The sequence below is a fragment of the Myotis myotis genome, unplaced genomic scaffold, assembly GCF_014108235.1.
Source record: "Myotis myotis isolate mMyoMyo1 unplaced genomic scaffold, mMyoMyo1.p scaffold_m19_p_3, whole genome shotgun sequence".
In the NCBI taxonomy this organism is placed as follows: Eukaryota; Metazoa; Chordata; class Mammalia; order Chiroptera; family Vespertilionidae; genus Myotis; species Myotis myotis.
This window is the reverse complement of record NW_023416335.1, coordinates 105,057,689-105,079,392: the sequence shown is the minus strand read 5'-3', so window position 1 is coordinate 105,079,392 and position 21,704 is coordinate 105,057,689. Positions and strand designations below refer to the sequence as shown.

Below are 21,704 nucleotides of genomic sequence, written 5' to 3'. Positions count from 1 at the left end.
TGACTCTCCTTCTCCTTTTCTAGGGCACTGTCTTTAATCTTGAGTCCGAGGAGGAGGAATACCCTGAAGTTGTTGCAGAAGATAGCAATGATATTTATATTCTGCCCAGTGACAACTCTGGACAAGTCAGTCCTCCAGAGTCTCCAATTGTGACTACTTCTTGGCAGTCAGAGAGCTTACCTATTTCCCTATCAGCCAGCCAGAGTTGGCATACAGAAAGCCTACCCGTGTCCTTGGGTCCCGAGTCCTGGCAGCAGATCACAATGGATCCCGAAGTAAAAAGCTTAGATAGCAATGGGGCTGGAGAGAAGAGTGAGAACAATTCCTCTAATTCTGACATTGTGCATGTTGAGAAAGAAGAAATACCTGAGGGTGCAGAAGAGGCTGCTGTGGCATCTGTAGTCTTGTCAACCAGGGAAGTGCAAGAGGCATTCCCTAAAGCCCCAGCTCCCTTGCTTCCACATATTACTGCCACTTCCTTGCTGGGCATGAGAGAATCTGACACAGAAGTGACTGCAGTTGAGAAAGTCAGCCCAGCTACATCATTGTTTGTAGAACTTGATGAAGAAGAGATGAAAACAGCTATAATTGAACCTATTGAACGAGAGGAGATGACCCCTATACTGGAACCCACAAAAACACTGTTGAGTGAAGAGATGACTATAAGGAAAAAGAGTCTTATGGAAGGGTCCTACCCTGCTGGAGAAGAGAAGTCTATGGCATTGTCTGAGGGCAAGTCTATACTGTTGTTTGGAGGGGCTGCTGCTTTTGCCATCCTGGCAGTGGCAATTGGAGTAGCATTGGCTCTGAGAAAGAAATAGCATTTTTTAGAAAAGAAATAAGACAAAAAGGATATTAGGTTTTAGTTGTATTGACTGAATTTGAACTGCCAGCAGCTGATTGGACATTTGTGGAACACTCTTGGATAATTGAAGATTTCTGGCTTGAGGTAGAGGGTGTTCATATTTGTCTGACTGTAAGTTCCAAAAGCCTTGGCTCATGGTAGATTCTGAAGAACCTTAAGAGAAGCTTAAGAGTAAAGTACTCCCTCTGGTACAGGTTTCTCAATCTCTGCATTAATTATATCTTGAAAATTCTTTGTTGTAGGAAGTTGTCCTGCGCATTGTGTTTAGCAACATCCCTGGCCTGTACCCACTAAATACCAGTAGCACCCCTCCCCCAGTTGTTACAACCAAAAATATCTCCTGACATTGCCAAATGTTCCTGGGAGTAAAATTATTCCCCTTTACGGGCCACAGCTTTAGAGGGAGAGGGTTAATTTAGGAGCATCTGTGATACAAGTTCCCAGGCAAGAGGGCTTAGCTGTGTGCTCCTCAGCTACTGACTCGGTCCTGCCCTTGAAATTTCATCTTTTCTGGTGAACATACTGTGTTTGCAGTCATTCCTTTTTGGCTTTTCTTTTCTTCCCCACCTTTTTAATCCTATCGTGTGAGGGTATTCTCCTCTTATGTCACAGCTGCTTCTCAGGTACCCCACTCCTCCTCTTCACCCCCAGGTTTCTCCTAAGATCGATGGAGCGTGCTTGCTCTGTACCTATCAAGTCTCTGATGCTTCTTATAGCTTCACCTTGTAAAGATACTGCCTTTAGTAGTCTTTAAAAAGGGGGGGGGCTCCCTACCTATAAGTGCTATGACAACTAACTGACAAGAGAGAGATCTGTCTCATTTAGAAGCAGGGAAATGGCTTAAATGACCTCTGGAGCTCTTTCGGCTCTTTTGTGTATGGCCACCCTACTGAATTTATGGCTACTTGCCAGCAGCATCTCCCTTGCGGGATGGTCACTGTCATAACCTGGGCTTGTGCGTTTTTCCCTATACTATCTGGCCTCAGTGTTACTGGTCGACCATCTAGCTCCTTTGCAGTCCTTTACTGCGTTTTTATACTCGGCTTACAGACCAACTGAATTATAACTCTTATGAAATACAGAAAGTCTCCTAAATATCATTGAAATAAAAAGTATGAAAAGAGAAGCTTGACTTTCTTGGTTACCCTCCAGTTCTAGTTTGGCTTTCAGGCTTCTTCACTGAAATCTTCACAGTCCAATGCCAGTGTGATAAACCAGAATGATCCTATTAGTATGTACTAGTTGAGAATCAGCATAATTTTCTTTCATCTGGCTGATCCCACCTCTAGCAGGATGGGAAGTGTCATTTCATGCCTGAGGATCACGGTGTCGCTATACAGGACATACTTGCTTGATACAGGTCATTTCAGATTTATCTTAGTAAATGTAACAAATTATTTTTTAGATCCTAAAATTTGTAGTAAAATTACTTTACCTTATCACGATCACCAAAATGTGAAGTTTTAAATGTGCTTTCTTTTTGAAATATATTTTAAAAAATTAAATCTTCTCTCTAAAGCAATACTATTTAAAAGTTGATCAAGAAAAGTTCTGAAGTGTGTTTGTGTGCCACTTCAGCTTTATCATGGGGTTTATCTTTATGTTCTGAGTTTTAGTGTCCCATTTAGGGGGTGATGTTTTTGAGGGTTTTGATGCACCTTGATTAAAATAGCTAGGGGTGAGGGGGAAAAATGGGATTAGTGTAGTAAAGAATTATTTCCTTCTTGGGCTCTGACTGTTGCAGTGGATTACTCTATGTGCTAATTGCTACATTTGTGTTTGCATAGGGTAAGAGCAAACTGGTGTGTTATCTTGATTCCCCACCCCCATTCCTATATAATAAAAGAATATTATGGAAATTGACCGAACGACTGAACGACCAGAATGCCCACGGCCCCTCGCCCCGGCCAGCCCCACCCCAATTAGCCCCCACCCCAGCTGGACCACCTCCCATGGCCCCCATGGGGGTGGGCCGGCTGGACCCCACCAGTGCACAAATTTGTGCACCGGGCCTCTAGTTCATAATAAAATATTTTCCTTCCAGTGTTCACACTTTTAAACTCTGTATCCTCAAACCTATTGGCTAAACACATTTAAGCACTAATATAAACCAGGTTCGTTTCTGAGCTGCTAGAGAGATATGTGGCTTAGGATATTTGGGTCTGTGTTCTCCATTAAAGAAAAGAATAAGACATGTGATACGATGCTACCATTACTGCTTTATTTTCCCGTTTCTTGAACATTAACCCAAAGTTATTTGGCCAATTGCATTTTGCTGTGTAATGGTAAATAGCTATTCTTTTCCATTGGCTTTCTCTAGATTGAATTGTTGAAAATTCCCGAGTTAATAATAGGATGGTCAGTGTCCATGTTTTTTCTTCATTTCCTTATCCTCTGCTTCTGGCAGTGGAAGGAAACACACTAATAAGGACTGCTTCTTACAGCAGCTCCTGTTTTTGCTGTTACATTTCAAAGGAAATCATTTGTTACCCACCCTTTTTTTATGGGGGCTTGTAGTAGGCGGCTATTCCTTTCTGTCCCGACTTATAGAGCATCTAAATCTAAGAAAAAGGGACAATTCACAATAAATCCAACTCAAATGCAGAATTAAGAATATCACCCTGTTTATCATTCTTTGAACTATTGAGGAAAAGTTTTTGTTAGTAAGTCGTCTAGAACTCTTCTTAACTGTTCTATTAAATATAATGATTCCTGATCACTTGGCAAAAAGCTAGTGAATGTTTCTTGAGAAAAATACTAGAATTAAAGGATGCTTATCTTCTCTGTAATAAAATGATCATTCTGAGCCCAAAGAAATCCATTTCTACAGTGTGCCTTAGGGGGACTCTCATGATCATCCTTGCCCTCTAGAAAGAAAGCTTTCTAGATGAAGAAAAACAACCGTTGACCATCTGGTTCACACATTCACCACCCAAAGTCATCCTTGATACCTCCTCTGCCTGTGTCCCATCTCTTGTATTAAATGCAGCTACTACTGCCCAGGTTTGTACTGGGGGAATAAACAGCAAACACAGAGACATGGTTTTTTGAACCACAGCTACCATTAATTTCCTCAGCCTCTCTGCTGATTCTCTCTAGTAATATAAAAGTGATGCCTGCTCTCTTGCTTTTTTTCTAAAAGTATGGCATGTGGACAAATGTCATATCCATAGAATTTTTAAATTATTTTGAGATGTTTTATAGAAATAAAAATGTATTACAGTTAAGAAATATTTTCCTGCCGAAACCGGTTTGGCTCAGTGGATAGAGCGTCGGCCTGCAGACTGAAGGGTCCCAGGTTCGATTCCGGTCAAGGGCATGTACCTGGATTGCGGGCACATCCCCGGTGGGAGGTGTGCAGGAGGCAGCTGATCGATGTTTCTCTCTCATCGATGTTTCTAACTCTCTATCTCTCTTCTTCTCTGTAAAAAATCAATAAAATATATTTTTTAAAAAAAGAAAGAAATATTTTCCCTTTTAATTTTTTATGTCTTTTTACACAAATTTATCTTTCAAAAAATTTGAGGTGATATTTATATCAGGAGGGCTGGTCCTCCTGATGAAATATCACTGTCTGCTCACTTTATAGAAACAGCTTCTAGCCTCTGAACCAATACCCTCACAAGCATTAGTTCATTTAAAATCTCAGCAACACACTTGATGCCCGAAAGTTGCCTCTTTCCTGGAGGACCAAGATGTGCCATTAGTGATAATCTCCTATTATAACTGAGAGGGTTCAACCGTGACATGGGTTTGAACTCAGGGTGCATATTTTTCCATATTAGAATATCCTTTTTCTAAAAAGAAGTGTTGGTAATTATAATTTCAGCAAATATTAGTTGAGCATTTACTAACTTTTCTAATGTTCTAGCATATGAGAGGCAATGATTGGAATTTTTCTGACTCCAAGTCTAGTGCTTTTTCCAGTTTTTACCATTTTTTTGTGACCCTGCAAAACAATATTGGCAGGCTCTCTTCTCTGCACACGGCTGTGCCAATTGTCTGCTGCACAAGAGCAGCCTATGCTCACCATACTGTGTGCCCTAATTAGTAAATATCGAGCATGTTGTCCCAGACAAACGAGATGTCCAGGATTATTCCCAATTTCTAATTATACCGAATGTTTTGCCTCTAAATGTTGAATGAGATGCCTTATAAAGAATTAGCAGTTATCATTAGCTTTCTTATTTATTTTTTTTAATATATTTTACTGATTTTTTACAGAGAGGAAGGGAGAGGGATAGAGAGTTAGAAACATCGATGAGAGAGAAACATCGATCAGCTGCCTCCTTCACACCCCCCACTGGGGATGTGCCCACAACCAAGGTACATGCCCTTGACCGGAATCGAACCTGGGACCTGTCAGTCCACAGGCCGATGCTCTATCCACTGGGCCAAACCGGTTACGGCAGCTTTCTTATTTAATGTGTTAGATAAACATTTCTTGTAAACAAGAGTAAGACAATTTGACACAGGAATCATCACTGAATGATTTGAAGGTAGCACCATGACTCTTTCTCTTCCCTTTTTCCTAGTTCCTTTTTGTTCTGTTTCCCCTGCCTGTGCTATGGGTGATGGAGGGAAGTGGAGGCAAACTCTAGGCATTGCTAGACTTTTCAACACTCATTCAAGAGGGTTAAGCAGACACAGCTAGAGGCCTATCTTGCTCAGAAGCTGGCAGTAGGTGACTCCCAGTGCAAACTTTCCATTCATTCCACAGTACACTGGGGAATGTAAAGTTAATCATAGCCTTGCCTATAGAATACCGATTTAAATTCAGTCACTATTTAGTTACTTCAACTATAGCCCTCCATGAAGAGTTAGAAACTGTCGCTACTATAATATTAATATATCCTGTCTTTTTTCTTTACACAAAACTAACCTCTACCTAGCTTGTCACCAGGGTCCTCCACCTGTGAACTATGTTTACAATACAAGAGCCCTAGCCAAGAAGCTTATGCTCAGGTTGGAATTGTTCTCAGGTATATTTGCAAGGCCTTTAATCAGTTAGCTGCTGGCTCAAGGTGATTCTTGCCCTATTCTCACCTCTCCTGAGGGGACATTTTATAGTGGTATTGCCCACATGGGTGTGTTCTTTGCACCCATTAGAAGAAACTGGTTTACTAATGTACTATTTACTAGTAGAACAACATTTTGATATTTTAAGATTAGCTTGTTGCCTCCTTTCCCAGGAAAAAAAGGAAGCTCAAGAACAATCTTTTAAAGAGTCTGGAATAACTTGGTTATTCCTGATGATTCTAGTATTATAATATAGATGGGCCCTTACAGAATTTATTTTTTTCCTATCAGTCTTCCATTTCTTTCTTCCTTTAGATTAAAAGTGCCACTTTCTACATACTTCATTCTTTGACTGGAGTTATTGGTTCTAATGCTCTCATCTGTTATCTGCATTTGGCCAATCAGGGGACAGGACAAAATCCAAATCTGATATTTGCTGTTGTATAAGTGCTGCATTGGGTAGAACACATTGGAGGTTGTAATAAAATGAGATCTAAAGATAATTGATGGACTCAACTTTCTATTCATATAACCTAAATTAATGTCCTTTACTTAGGAGGAATCATTTCAGATAATGTCTTGTAGCCTTCCTAAGTACATAATTGGTTTGACTCGGGTTCTGAAAACATGGTCATAACAAAGGACACTCCATATTCAAGTTACCAGTAAACACAGTTAATGAAATTGTTGGAAAATAAGAGTGTTGCTCAGTGGTTGAGCGTTGACCTACGAACCAGGAGATTGTGGTTTGATTCCCAGTCAGTGCATGCTGAGTTGTGGGCTCGATCCCCAGTGTGGGGCATGCAGGAGGCAATCAATGATTCTCTCATCATTGATGTTTCTAGCTCGCTCTATCTCTCTGAAATCAAGAAATACATTTTTAAAAAATAAGGGTATGCACTGCCCTTAAGGCAGCCCTGCACATCTCAGCAGTTAATGTTGGATCCTGAGGGGTGAGGTCATCAGGGATGATTTGACCTGAATACACCAAACATTCCACCTGACTTTCAGATATGCCAAGTATATTTTGGAGAAGAAAGCCTTTTATCTTTAACCAAGGAATATACTTCACTTAATTCAATTATATATATATAAAACAGGATGAAATACATTCCTTGAAACAAAGTCACTTCTCAGTTCTATCCACAAGAATTATGTTACCAGTGTACAATCCACCAACTTCCAGTGTGCCCCTGAGTCATGACTGGGATGTGTTCAAGATGGAACACATGATACAGTAGAATCTTTTCAGGAGGAGACAAGGTGATAATCTTGCTTTATAAGTAAGAAGGTATATCTGACTTGGTCTGGAAAAATTTACACCAAATAGTGAATGTATTAATTTAAGCAAAACAGAAAGAAGCTGTGAAAGATTAATTTGCTATTTTGGAGCTCTTTTCCATTTGTTTACTCAACTACTTGTATTTAAATTGCTCTTTCTGGAATCTCTCCCCATTGAGAATCTGATTGTATGGATGAGAGTGTATGTATGTATACATGTGATTCAACATGTTTCTACTGGGATATGTATCCTTTGGGGGGAAAAGTACATTATAAAACATACGTAATGATAGTGTTATTGGAAAATGTTTTCCAAATGATGGCATTCATCCTGCATGACACATCTATTTGCTTTTAATATTCGCAACATATTGCAGATATCAGATTGAGCCCCAACTCTAGTGTGTTAAGTATTTAATGCTAAGTGATACATTTTTTTCTTTTCTGATTTAAATACTCAAGGAACAGAAAAATGGTAACAGGAAATATATATTAGTACTTAATTATTCTTATTCAAATGCTTCTCCAGAGTGTCATGTTCACAGTAACAAGAGTATTAGTATAGAGTAAAAGTGATGTGTGTGACATGGACCCAACATCCACCATCATACGTGCAAATGGAGCCTTAGGAAACAATCATTGCTTGGAACCAGACACCTCAGCACCATTTCTAAATGTATGCGCTCCCTGGTTTATTTGGGCATGACCTAAGAAATTTGGTTTTGTTATTACTTGTATTCTAACTGTATCCCTAGAAAAGACAACTACTCAAATGTTGAATTTTTAAGTCTGGTTTTTCATTTCTTAAAAAATATATTTTTATTGATTTCAGAGAAAAAGTGAGAGGGAGAGAGAGATAGAAACATCAATGATGAGAGAGAATCATCGATTGGCTGCCTTCTTGCACACCTTACACTTGGGATTGAGCTTTCAACATGGGCATGTGTCCTGACCAGGAATCGAATTATGACCTCCTGGTTCATGGGTTGATGCTCAACCACTGAGCCATGCTGACCAGGCTGTTTTTTATGCCTAGAAAAACCTGTTCTCTCCTGACACAACCTCTTTGGCTTGAACTGAGGGCTATGGCGGGAAAATGAAAATACAAGATTATTAGCAGACAGTCCTCACAGAATGTATGCTGTAGTTTCTGGTACTCCACCTTGACTTCTTGGAAAAAGAAAACGTGCCTTTAGTTACCCGGTTTTGGAAACTTGGTGACACTGGCCCTTAAATCACCTCCACATCTTTTACTTGCTTATGGTTTTTCTTGACTCTTAATAAAAGGATATCAAGTTGAAAAAAGTCCAACATGCCCTGAATCCAGAATCTCCTGTGCTGTCTGGTTTTTAAACCAGTAGACTATTCTTTAGTAGTATTAAGATGTCCCTGTTCTGTGAGTAATTTTTCTTTGTAGGGGATATGTGCATTCCTCCTCTGGTCCTTGTTTCCGTCACACAACACTGCTATAAGACTATGCTCTGAGGTTGCACTTTAATAAACAGTATATAGTTTTTTAACAAAAGACATTGTGTGTTTTTTCTTCTGCCTTATAATCTGTTTTTAACTTTAATGTTCAAGTGAAATAAGTCTACAATGTGTAGACTTAAAAGATGAGATCAAGCTTGTTCAAATATGTCCAACTTGACATTTTTATTCAAGTATGTTACTGTAGAGATTTCTAATGGGTCACAGGCCTAAAACATCACCTTTAAAAATAGTGAGAAATAAATAACTTTTATCTTGTGCCTGTCTTCTCTAAGAACTCTAAGTGGTCACGACTCCATCTCCACCAGAGGCAGCTAACTGCTGTCCTGTATCAAGTTTTAACCCAGCGGTTCTCAACCTGTGGGTCGTAACCCCTTTGGCAGTTGAACGACCCTTTCACAGGGGTCGCCTAAGACCATTGGAAAACACATATATAATTACATTATGATTCATAACAGTAGCAAAATTACAGTTATGAAGTAGCAACGAAAATAATTTTATGGTTGGGGTCACAACATGAGGAACTGTATTAAAGGGTCGCGGCATTAGGAAGGTTGAGAACCACTGTAACCAGACACGCTTTGCAGTCATCCATTCAGTCCATCTCCTAGAGCAAGAAAGGAAAAACCAGAATTAGCCAGTATAATTTTTCCCCCACCAATATATTTAGTCATATTTCTAACTTTTTATTTTAAACTAGAGGCTTTTGTGCACTGGGCCTCTAGTATGCATATAAGATCATTGGTTAATCTCTTCCCACCTTCCTTCCTTCCCCCTCCCCTCTGAGATTCATCAGTCTGTTCCATGTTTCCATGCCTGTGGTTTCCGCTCCTGCATTGAGCGTCTGCGCCCTGGTGATCAGTGCGATCAGTGCACGTCATAGCGACTGGTTAGGCATATATATATATATATTAGAGGCCCGGTGCACAAAAATTTGTGCACTCGGGGGGGGGGGGTGTGTGTCCCTCAGCCTGGCCTGTGCCCTCTCGCAGTCTGGGACCCCTCGGGAGATAATGACCTGCTAGCTTAGGCCTGCTCCCGGGTGGCAGAGAGCAGGCCCAATCCCTAGGTGCAGCCCCTGATCGGGCTCAGAGCAGGGCCGATTGGGGAGTGGGGGCGCCTTCCCCTGTCATGCACAGAGCAGGGCAGATTGGGAGGTTGCAATGCCACCCTCAGTCATGCTCAGGGTAGGGCCGATTGGGGGGTTGGGGCACCACCCCCTGTCACACTCAAGGCAGGGTCGATGGGGAGGTTGCGGCACCACCCCGTCACGCACAGAGCAGGGCCCATCAGGGGGGTTGGGGCTCCATACCCCGTCACGCACAGAGCAGGGCCAATCAGGGGGTTAAGGAGCTCCCCCCTGTCATTCACAGAGTAAGGTCAATAGGGGAGTTGGGGCACCGCCCCGTCACAGAGCAGGGCGGATCAGGGGGTTGGGGTTGGGGTGCCGCACCCTGTCACACACAGAGCCACAGGGCTATCGGGGTTGGGGAGCTCCCCCCTATCAGGCACAGAGCACGGACGATCAGGGGGTTGGGGCGCCTTCCCGTCACGAACAGAGCAGGGTGGATAGGGAGGTTGTGGCCCCGCCCCCTGTCACACACAGAGCAGCAGGGCGATCAGGGGGTTTGGGCGCTGCCTCCTGTCACGCTGTTCCCGGTGCCGGGAGGCCTCTCGGCTCCGCTGATCCCGGTGCTGGGAGGCATATTACCCTTTTACTATATAGGATAGAGGCCTGGTGCACGGGTGGGGGCCGGCTGGTTTGCCCTGAAGGGTGTCCTGGATCAGGGTGAGGTCCCCACTGGGGTGCCTGGCCAGCATGGATAAGGTGATGATGGCTGTTTGCAGCTGGCCACACACCCTTCAGGGTGGGGGCCCCCAGTGGGGTGCCTGGCCAGTCTGGGTGAGGGGCTGAGGGCTGTTTTCAGGCTGGCGGGTGACTGAAGCTCCCAACCACTCCTTTTTTTCTTTTTTTTTTTTTATTCTGGGCCAGCTTTAGCTCTGAGGCTTGGCTCCAGCTCTTAGGCCTCGGCTGCTGAAAGCTGGTATCTGGTTTGTTTGGGTTCTATAATCGAAACACTGTTTCAACTCCAGCTCTGAGATCCCGGCTGGCTGAAAGCAGGTTTCTGGGGGTTTGTTTAGCTTCTATATTTGTAACAACGTTTCAAACTGCAAGCTCAGAGGCCGGCAAGGCAAGCGGGCAACGTTGGCTTCCTCCGTCACTGGAGCAAGCAAGCCTCATGTTCACTTTAAGATGCCTGGCTGCCGGCTGCCATCTTGGCTGGCACTTAATTTGCATATCGCCCTGATTAGCCAATGGGAAGGGTAGTGGATGTACGCTAATTACCATGTTTCTCTTTTATTAGATAGGATATAATATATATATCACTAATTTGAAGAGGGTCTGGATGCCTGAGTAATGCTTCTGACACATAAAATCCCAAATATTCACTAATATTTTCAAATTCAGAGAAAAGATATACCCATTGAACATCCAGTTGGCTCCATGAAACGGAAGCAGCAGACATTAAGGACTGTTTAGCCTTCTTGGGCAACCTCCTGAAGAACTTTGACTTAATATCCTGGTTATGGACAGATGTTTTCTGGGACAGGTTTTAGATAACCTCTCCTCCCTGCTTTTTGATCTCTCTGTTTGGTCTCTCTCCCCTTCACCTTTCTTAGTAAACATGTTTTCATTTGTTTTCTAAGCATGTTTTTAAAGAATTTAATTATACTTATTTTTGTGATAAAGTGAAGTTGACAGCAGATCTGGGGATGCTCTGCTTGGATCCCTCAGCCACTTTCTTTCATGCTCTAAGTGTCTATACCACCTATATCACACTATTACAATTCTATGGACAGTATGAAATAAGCCTTCACCCACTTACAGTAGCAATCTTAAAAAAAAATGAAGCTGCCCAGCCGGCATGGTTCAATGGTTGAGTGTCAACCTATGAACCAGGAGATCACAGTTCGATTCCTGGTCAGGGCACATGCCCAGGTTGCATGCTTGATCTCAAGTGGGGGGCATTCAGGAGGCAGCGGATCAATGATTCTCTCTCCTCATTGATGTTTCCCTCCCTCTCCCTTTCTCTCTGAAATAAATTTAAAAATATATATTTTTTAGAAAATGAAGCTGATAAAGCGCAAAAGGTTATTTTCATTGCCACCTCCTACTACGTAACGTTCTTTTTCATGAAAGCAAACCCAAGCCTTTTGCCTGAACAGGAAGGTTTATAACAGCCTTCTTTGTGGTTTGGTCATCAGAAGCAGAAGAAAGGGAGGAAAGTAGCAGAGGTCTCTGCTGGGTTTCCTGACCTTAAAGGGGAATGGATGTAGGGAGTAGGCAGACACCCAGAGGATTTAGTGAAATGCCAAGGAGCTGACGTCACTGGTTCTTACATTTCTGACTAAGTTTCTCACATAGGTGGGTAGGCTCTGATTAATAACATTCACTGTTGTGCGAAAGACATCATGGAGCAAGGATGGTGTGTGATCGGCCACCTTTTTGGCCAACAGCATGGTCAACATCAGCATGGTCTTCTCCTTCTCCATATCTTTAGGATAAGTGTGCATGACCTGCTCCAGGGCAGCAGCAAGGCACTCCCTTCTTTCCTGTATAGAGGTGAAAACAGAAGGCTACGTCACTAATATTCTTCCCTCTTAAATGAAAAGTAGTCCTCCAGTGGAAAGCATGAAGAAACATGCTCTCATTTTACAAGGAAGTATTTACTAAATAGCTAAGGTGGTTGGAAGAGAGAATGAGAAACAATTTAGTTTTGAGAGGAGATGGAAAGGGAAGACTGAGATTACTCCCTGGAGTGGGACACTCATTAACCAAACATGTGGTCACTGAGCATCTTGTGTGCACATTCAACACTGATGGAACTAAAGAAGCCAAGTTATTCCCTACCTCTGAAGCACTTCAAATCAAGAATTAGTTAACTACCCAAGATATCGCATGTCCAGTTACTGGTGCAGACCTCGCTAGAGGGAGGGAGGGAGGAGGGGCTGCATGTGATATTCCCACCTGGAACAGACACACATAGAGCATCAGACTTGAGAGAGCCTGCAGGCTCATTACTTTCATGGAGAATTAACATTGTGGGAGAGGTCCCAGGCAGAACATCACTGGATGCTTACAGATTCTGTGACAGCTGGCGAGACCATCATATGGGAAGAGACCACTAAAGAGGGGATAAGCCTTCTTGGAGGCAGGAGACCTAGCCTGGCTGAATCTTGGAGGATTAATACATTTCTATGTAGTGAGAGGTACTTGCATTTTTAGCTGGTAGTCAAAAAAATACCTTGGGGTGTTTCTCCCACTAAGTTTCGTTGTGTCTTAGACCTATATTTGTATCCCCCACAGTGCTTGGCAAATGATAGAAGCTCTGTAAGTATTAGTATGTGGATTACAACCATGAAGCCAAGAGTAGTAGGCTAACATGTTGCTTTTCTTGTCACACCTGGGTGACTTAAAGTTCTCTATTGGCATTTTTATTCAGCTCCCTAAAACTGAAGAAAATTATTTCTGGAAGAGTCATATACATTTTGTTCATCTTTTTAGAGGCTTTTATCCTGAAACTCTTTGACTCATTCCTAAATGTCAAATAACTTAACTCTTCTAAAAGACAATTAACCATGCTATAATTTCTATTTCCAATGCTTTTGTGGACAGTCATGAATGAATTACCTCCCTGAACCCTGGTTTGTCTGATAGCAGACAGAGGGCAGACCTTGTTGGTTAAACTGACAGTGCAAAAAGCCCTCACACTTCTCAATTAATCCAGAAAAGGCACCAAAGCGTTTCTCACTTACTTCCTCTGACAGGTCCCCATTCATAAACTGTATTGCCAGGTGATTCACCAGTCTTGGGGGGATGCTGCGGTCCATCCTGTCCCCTATATGGGCAAGTTGCCTGGCGATATTCTGGATGATTTCATCTTGACTCTCAGAATCTGAATGTTCAGGAAGGAGCAGAAAAGACAAAGCAGACTCAGACATTGGTCCCGTTCTAAACCCTCATCCCACTGCCCCCACCTTGGAGAAAGGAAGGAATTCTGCTTTAAAACAAAGCCAGCTCCCACTTCCACAGCACACCACGGCGGGTTGGGGGGGGGGGGAGAAGGGGGGAGTCCCCAGGGAATGGGCCTGACTGAGCAGAAGTGTGGCTGAAGAAGCAGACTTCGCCCTGAATACAGATTCAACATCTGCCCACAAAAACGATCAGTGATGCTGTGGCACCCATGACTATGGGCACCTGAGGCATGAACCTGGCAACAGCCTTAAGGCTGCTAGTTCAGTATCCCATCATTTAACAGGTTTTAGATTCAGAAGTTGTTAGGACAGAGGCTCTGCAGTCAGACCGAGTTAGAGCCCCACCTCTGCCAATCCCTGGTCACGAGACCTTGACACATCCTCTCCTACCTTCCTCACGGGGCAGCTATGGGGATCACTGCTTTCCCCTTTCCCCAGTCTTGTCTCACTCAGTAAAACCTCCATCTTCACTCAGACCTAGAAGGCTTTGTACAATCTGCCCAGCCTCTCTAACAGGAACTCTTCCCACTTCTCCAGCTACACTGGCCTCAGTAGAGAGCAGGCTTCTTCTTTAACTTCCTTGGGTCTACACAAATGCCACTCTGTCCAAGATCAAACACCACTTTCACTGCCACATGCCCTCTTCTACTCCCACCTTTACCTTCCTTGACACTCTCGACTGTTTCATACAGTTTATCTGTCTGTAGTCTTTGACTCACTTTCAGAATGTAAACTTCACAATGGCTCTGATTTTTTTCTACATTTTTTTTCTTCTTTAAATCTTTATTGTTGAGAGTATTATAGATTTCCTCCCCCACTTCCCCACCCCCAACCCCACCCCCGCCCCATGGCCTTCCTCCACATGGTTCCCAACCTGCTCCAGGCCTTCACTCTGCTACTCTCTGTGTCCATGGGTAAGATCTTTGGTTAATCTCTTCCTGCCTCTCCCCTCCCCTTCCCTCTGAGATTCATCAGTCTGTTCCATGCTTCCATGCTTCTGGTTCTATTTTAGTCACCAATTTATTTCATTCATAAGATTTCTTGCTTGTTTATTTTGATTTTTAGATTCAATTGTTGATATATATGTATTTGTTGCCATGTTATTGTTCATATTTTTTATCTCTTCTTCATAAACAATACCCTTCAACATTTCATGTAATGCTAGTTTGGTGATGATGAACTCCTTTAGATTTTTCTTGTTTGTGATGCTCTTTATCTGGCCTTTGCTGGGTAGACTATTCTTGGTTCTAGTCCCTTATTATTCATCACTTTGAATATTTCTTGCTACTCCCTTCTGGCCTGCAAAGTTTCTGTTGAGAAATCAGCTGACAGTCATATGAGCACTCCCTTGTAAGTAACTAACTGCTTTTCTCTTGCTGCTTTTAAGATTCTCTATCTTTTGCCCTTGGCATTTTAATTTGCTGTGTCTTGGTGTGTCTTGACTTCCTCTTGTTTGAGACTCTCTGTGCTTCCTGGACTTGTAAGTCCATTTCTTTCACCAGGTAGGGGAAGTTCTCTATCATTACTTCTTCAAATAGGTTTTAAATATCTTGCTCTCTCTGTTCCTTCTGGCACCGCCATGATGAGAATGTTGGTACAGCCCTACCTGGTTTAGCTCAGTGGATAGAGCGTTGGCCTGTGGACTGAAGGGTCCCAGGTTCGATTCCGGTCAAGGGAACATACTTGGGTTGCGGGCTCGATCCCCAGTAGGGGGGCGTGCAGGAGGCAGCCAATCAATGATTCCCTCTCATCATTTATGTTTCTATCTCTCTCCCTCTCCCTTCCTCTTTGAACTCAATAAAATATATTTAAAAAAAAGAATGTTGGTACACTTGAAGTTGTCCCAGAGGCTCCTTACACTAGCTTCATATTTTTGGATTCTTTTTTCTTTTTGCTCTTCTGATTGGATGTTTTATGCTTCCTCATATTCCATATCGTTGATTTGATCCTCAGACTCCTCTACTGTTGAATCCCTGTATATTATTCTTTATTTCAGTTAATGTATACTTAATTTCTGACTGGTCCTTTTTCATGTCTTTGACTTTCTCACTAAGATCCTTAAAAGTCTCATGAAGATCCTTGAGTAACCTTATAACCACAGATTTGAACCCGTATCCAAAATTTTGCTTTCTTCCATTTGTTTCATTGTGACATGTTTCTTTGTCTCCTCATTTTGGCTGTTTCTCTGTGTTTGTTTCTATGTATTACAGACAGCTGCTATGTCTCCTGGAGTTGGTAGAGTGGCTTGTGTAGCAGGTGTCCTATAGGGCCCAGTGGCTCTGCCTCCCCAGTAACCTGAGCTGGGCACTCTGGGTGTCCCCCTGTGTGGGCTCTGTGCACAATCTTGTTCTAGTTGAGTCTTGATTTCTGTTGGTGTCACTGGGAGGAATTGACCTCCAGGCCAGTTGGCTGTGAGGACCAGCTGTGACTACAGTGGGAAAGCTGCTGTGCAGGAAATACTCCTATGGAGCAGGACTTGCTTCAGTGGGGCTTTGGTGCTCACTGAATCTGCCCCTTGAATGTGTTGCTTGTGGACGTGTAGAGTTGAGGTCTGCTATGGTCTGAAACTGTCCACTAGGTGGAGGCCCTAGAACCAGTGCAAAGTCAGCCAATGCCTGAGGCCACCCCGCAGGAGCTATTTGTTTTGGGCTTGGAGGTGCCCAGGGGAGACCCAGCTGTGAAGCAAGGCAGGCTTATGTTAGTGTAGGGTCTTACACCCTTTATTGATAGGTTTGGGGCATGTTGCTCCAGCTGTAGCATGTTTGAGAGATTTTAGCAAAGTCTGAAGCCTAACAGGCCATTCATACACAAAAGCCACTGCAAACAGCTTGGGTAGGGCTGCAAATTGGATAGGGTGGGGTCTCAAGGAATCACCAGTGCAGAGGGGACAGTGTGGGACATGCTGATGGAAGCTCAGATATAGCTGCCAGTCAGCTCTGTGATGTGGGAGGTCCCAGCACAGAGACAATGACCGCTGCAAGTACCTCTGTCTGGGAAAAAGCTGCTCCTGAGTTCCTGCCCTGACGCCAGACAATCCAGTTCCTCCTCCTATGTGTTTGGGTCCCCCAGAGCCTCATCCTGGCACTGGTGCTCAGAGGAAGCAGGACCTTGTAAGTTCAGTTCATGCACCAGCCCTTTAAAAGGAACATCTGGGTTTCCAGCAGCCTTGGTGTCACTGAGCCCCAGTCCCCGCTTGTTTCTACAGCTGTAGTTATGGGGACTTCTAGTCCCAGCTCTGGAACCCTGCGGGTCTAGTGTGGGGCTGGGACCTCTTGCTTCTCCACAGGGATGATCTCTCTCTCTTTTTTTTTTAAAAAAAAAATATATTTTATTGATTTTTTACAGAGAGTAAGGGAGAGGGATAGAGAGTTAGAAACATCGATGAGAGAAACATCGACCAGCTGCCTCCTGCACACTCCCCACTGGGGATGTGCCCGGAACCAAGGCACATGCCCCTGACCGGAATCGAACCTGGGACCTTTCAGTCCGCAGGCCGACGCTCTATCCACTGAGCCAAACCGGTTTGGCAATGACCTCTAATCTGACAGACAAAAAAAAAACGGCCCACATGGGTACTGTTCCAGCCCGTTCTGCACCTCTGCCCCTCCTACCAGTCTCAGTGTGCTTTCTTCTTTACTTTTCTAGCTAGAGGACTTCCATTCAGCCAGCTTTCAGGTGGTTTTGAATGATGGTTGCTCTGTATTTTAGTTGTAATTTTGATGTGGTTGTAGGAGGCAGCGAGTACCGACATTTACCTATGCCGCCATTTTGGTTCTCTCAGGGCTCTGATTTTTTAATGTTTTGTTTATTGCCAAATATGCAGTACTGAGAACAATGCAAGGCACACAGAAGATGCTAAGTAAACAATTTTATGAATGAATGAATGAATGAATGAATGAGTAAATGAATGAACCCTGTACCTAGCTCCTAGTAAATTTTCAATAAATGCCAACTATTATTATTTCTCCAATTAAATCTTATACAGTGAAACTTCACTTCTTGAACTTAATTCGTTCCAGAAGGCTGTTCAAAAAGCAATTTGTTCAAAAACATCATTTTTCCCCATTAGAAATAATGTAAATTGAATTAATCCATTCCAAATCCCCAAATCATTCCCTTTTTTAACCTACTCAATTGCCTATGATCGATGTTTCCTTAGCATTTTCACACCCTTAGCAACATCAGCACTCTTGATGGCCTCTTTATGTTTTAAAATTGTGCTAATCATCGATTACAGTCTCTCCTCACTCCATTTTCACTGTCCTCCAGTCCACTCTCCACAGTGTACTTGGGCCAGCAAGGCACCTAGAGGTGAAGATGAGAGGGCATTAAGAGGAGTGAGTGCCTCCTTACATTTTGTGCCCTGGGTGTTTCATTTGCCTCACTGTGGCATTGACTGTGACACATGTAGTATCAATACGACATCACTTTCTTACTCAGAACTTGCCACATGCTCAACTCTGCTTAAGTGCTAAGTTACCATCCAGCCTTAAATCATCCTGAACTTCAATTATTCCCTTCAAATGCTCTAGCTCAGTGGTCAGCAAACTGTGGCTCGAGAGCCACATGCGGCTCTTTGGCCCCTTGAGTGTGGCTCTTCCACAAAATACCACGTGCGGGTGCACACATACAGTGCGATTGAAACTTCGTGGCCCATGTGCAGAAGTCGGTATTTTGTGGAAGAGCCACACTCAAGGGGCCAAGAGCCACATGTGGCTCGGGAGCTGCAGTTTGCCAACCACTGCTCTAGCTAAACTCAACTATTCACAGGACCTTTCCCAGGCTCTGGCCTTTTGATCTTCAAGGTTTTGCTTAAGCTATTGCCATTCCCTCTTCCCAATCTCCAGAAAAAAACTACACAGCTTCACAGCTCAGCTCAATTCCATTGCAGCCATGAAATTTCTCCTGATTTTCCACAGAGAACAGAGTACTCACCACCTTCTCCATAGCTCCCACAGCACTGACTCTGCCTCACTAATTTCCCTAGGTGTTCCCCGTTTCAGCAACTTCAGGAGTCATGGCTGATTCATCTGTGTGCAGCTGAGTGAATAAATTCACCATGAAATTTCTAGTGGCCAGAGCCTTTATTCTGCCCTTTTCTTCCAAATCTTGTCAGGTTCTTAATCTACATGCAGAGAGTTTTCTACCAGAGGGAGAGGTTAAGTGTACAGCCCCATAATCAGTTTTGAAAATGCCATTTGAGTCAAGCCAGGCTTTCCAGTCTACAAGTAAGGGATGGTAGAGAAGAGCAAAGGAGAACCCAGGGGACAGCCTCTAGCAGTAGTTACTCCTATTAGCAGTTTCTGCCAGCAAAGCCATTCCTGCCCCTCCCTTCCTAAACCTTCCCCAAAGGGTCCAGGTGCTCTTATTCCAGTTTAGGGCCAGAAGACATGCTAGCTGGATTCTAAGGCAGCTAACGTCTGGCACACCTTGGCTAGTGGGGAACTCTTACTACACACCCCTATCCACCAGCTTTGAGACAGAGCTAGGGATCCCAAGGCTGGATGGGCTGCTGGTCTCCCTCAAGGCCACCAGAGGGCAGTGCAAAAACCCAGAGATGTAAGGATAGCAGGATTTCAGTCCTGCTCCTAAGTAGGGAGGCTTGGGGTCTAGGTCCTTAGAGTCACCTTAGGCTTTTAAGGCAGTAAATCAGCCCTGACTGGTATGGCTCAGTGGATAGAGCATCGGCCTGCAGACTGAAGGGTCCCAGGTTCGATTCCCATCAAGGGCATGTACCTTGGTTGCGGGCACATCCCCAGTAGGGGGTGTGCAGGAGGCAGCTGATCGATGTTTCTCTCTCATCAATGTTTCTACCTCTCTATCCCTCTCTTTCCCCCTTCCTCTCTGTAAAAAAATCAATAAAATAAAAATAAATAAATAAATAAAAAAGGCAGTAAATCTAACCAGGGACTACACCAGAGTCTCCCACCCTAGAACACATTGGTTCAGGCAGCTGGAGTAGGGGCAAGGGACCAGGCATTTTGAAAAACTTTCTCTTGGAATTCCAATGTGCACACTACTGAGGGCCACTGTTCCCTAATCTGGGAATGGCTAAGCGCTCAACATGCTCCCCAGCCTTGCTCCCTCAGCCATCAGCTTGGGATAGTCTCCATCAGTGGAGGCAGCATCAGCAGCCAGCAAGAGTAAAAACTGAAGTTGGAAGACAGCACAAGGATGTGGGTGAGGAAAGGTGAAGGAAGTCTGGAAACTGTAATGTACTCAGAGGCAGGAGCAACCATGGGAGGATGGGGCTCAGCTCAAGGAAAGAGGCCTGGCCCGTCATTTGGGGCTTGTATTTACGCTTTTCTGGGCCTCAGTTTCTCATTTGGAAATGAGATTCAGAATACTTCAATGCCCCATAATATATATAAAAATGTAAGGTGCTATACAGATATAGTCATTATAAAGAAACTGAGCGGGTTTTCAACTAATTGGAAACTCAGCTAGGCTTGCTCCACCGGAGAAACCAAGTACAGACCCAACAATCACGTGACACAAACATCAATGGTGGACTAACACCACACAGGTGGAGCTGAACCCAAAGGTCTAGTATTCTGGTTCCCTAAATGCCACTGGTGACAGAAAGGCAGAGAAGACTGGGCCAGATGCTTACCTGTCTCCCGGCTCTCCAGGACAAAGTGGCTGTACTGGCTGCCATCAGTCTGCAGTTCATCGTCATGGTTTTCCCATAGACAAGCTGGCACAGATAGGTCATGGCCCAACACCTGCAGCTCTTTGTGGAAATTGTAGTTGGAGCAGTTTTGAAGGAAGCCAAACACCAGCAAGTCTGTAATACGTTCATCCTGGAGGCCTGAACCATTGCTGCCCTAAGATGAAAGGGGGTCAGGAAGGCTGAGCTGGCAGAAGGGCTCTGGGTACAGTGGGGCCCCAAATAGCCTCACTAGCCCAAGAGACATGAATAACCCTGTGGGCACAATAGTCCCACAAGAGATCTCAGTGGGCAGAGACCAAGTCTGCAACACCTGTGTGTAGATGCCAAAGAGAAGGCTCCAATTCTGCACAAGTTGGTTATCTACCATTTAGCTGACATCCTGACAATATCTAGCTGGGGCAAGTTTGCTTTTGGGGTAGGAAGCCCAAAGGCTGTATTAGGAAGTCAAGTAAATATCATCATGTAGAAAACATCCTTGCTTTTGCCAAGCCCCATGTGTCTTTTACCAAACTGAGCCCAGCCTTAATGGCATGCATCCAGCAGTTAGAAGCTCATTCTTCTCCATAATGTCCTTTATGGGCCCAGTATGGTATTGTGCAAACAGCAGATTTTCAATAAATACTGGTAGTAGTAACCAGATACCCTATCCCCTTGAGCAGGCTTGGAGGGATGTGCCTCTTAACCAAAACCCACAGAGAACACAGCTCCTGCTCCAACCCAGAGGGGCTGGTGATGGTGGCCCAGCGGCTCTCCATCCGTGAACAGTACTACAGCAGTAGCTCAGTTCAGCCTCTGTCCTATGGGAGACAGCGTGGATATCTCTGGTGTGCTGACTGCATTTGGGGCAGTGCTCTTGACAAACACAGGTGAGCACTTGTGGGATCAGCAGTCAGGTGTGCTCAGAAAAATCAAAGATCTAGGATGAAAGAGGGAATAATCTGGAAGGCCAGGGATCCAAAGATCTGCCCAGATAAATGCAAAACTAACATGTTGGATGGTATGAGGTCAGTAGAAAATGAAGGTGCAGGTAAAATTTATTTCTATCTTCTAAGTCCTTAGTAGTTTTCTTTTTTAAAAAATATGTTCTTATTGATTTTTAGAGAGAAAAGGAGGAGAGAGAGAGAGAAAAAAAATAAATGTAAGAGAGAAACATTGATCAGCTGCCTCCTGCACGCCCCCTACTGGGGATCAAGCCCTCAACCTGAGCATGTTCTCTGATCAGGAATGGAACCTGCGACCTTTTGGTGCATGGGACAATGCTCAACCAACTGAGCCACACCAACCGGGGCAGTCCTTAATATTTTTCATTAGAAAATTCAGAAAACATTTAAAGGACAGTTT

The 21,704-nt window shown here is 43.8% G+C and overlaps 2 protein-coding genes across 29 annotated transcripts in view; one reads left to right on the top strand and one right to left on the bottom strand.

Annotated features, from left to right (window-relative positions):
• Positions 1-21,704, top strand: part of BCL2L13 (BCL2 like 13) — a 231,199-nt gene that overhangs the window by 191,875 nt on the left and 17,620 nt on the right. For 11 of the 16 annotated variants that reach the window (XM_036301916.1, XM_036301921.1, XM_036301919.1 and 8 more), the window contains one exon: positions 24-3,903. The exons of 4 other annotated variants lie outside the window; for them this stretch is intronic. In XM_036301916.1, coding sequence (XP_036157809.1) covers positions 24-821 — 798 coding nt within the window. In that variant the 3' untranslated portion in view covers positions 822-3,903. Of the gene's footprint in view, positions 1-23; positions 3,904-21,704 lie in introns of those variants that run through there. One more of the 16 variants, XR_004966421.1, reaches the window with a different exon arrangement.
• Positions 8,794-21,704, bottom strand: part of BID (BH3 interacting domain death agonist) — a 54,440-nt gene continuing 41,529 nt past the window's right edge. For 8 of the 13 annotated variants that reach the window (XM_036301944.1, XM_036301934.1, XM_036301936.1 and 5 more), the window contains 4 exons: positions 20,304-20,517; positions 13,472-13,611; positions 11,972-12,268; positions 8,794-9,260 (listed from right to left, as the gene is read on the bottom strand). In XM_036301944.1, the coding sequence (XP_036157837.1) occupies positions 12,017-12,268; positions 13,472-13,611; positions 20,304-20,517 (606 nt within the window). In that variant the 3' untranslated portion in view covers positions 8,794-9,260; positions 11,972-12,016. The remainder of the gene's footprint in view (positions 9,261-11,971; positions 12,269-13,471; positions 13,612-20,303; positions 20,518-21,704) is intronic. The other 5 variants (XM_036301948.1, XM_036301947.1, XM_036301942.1 and 2 more) reach the window with 2 other exon arrangements.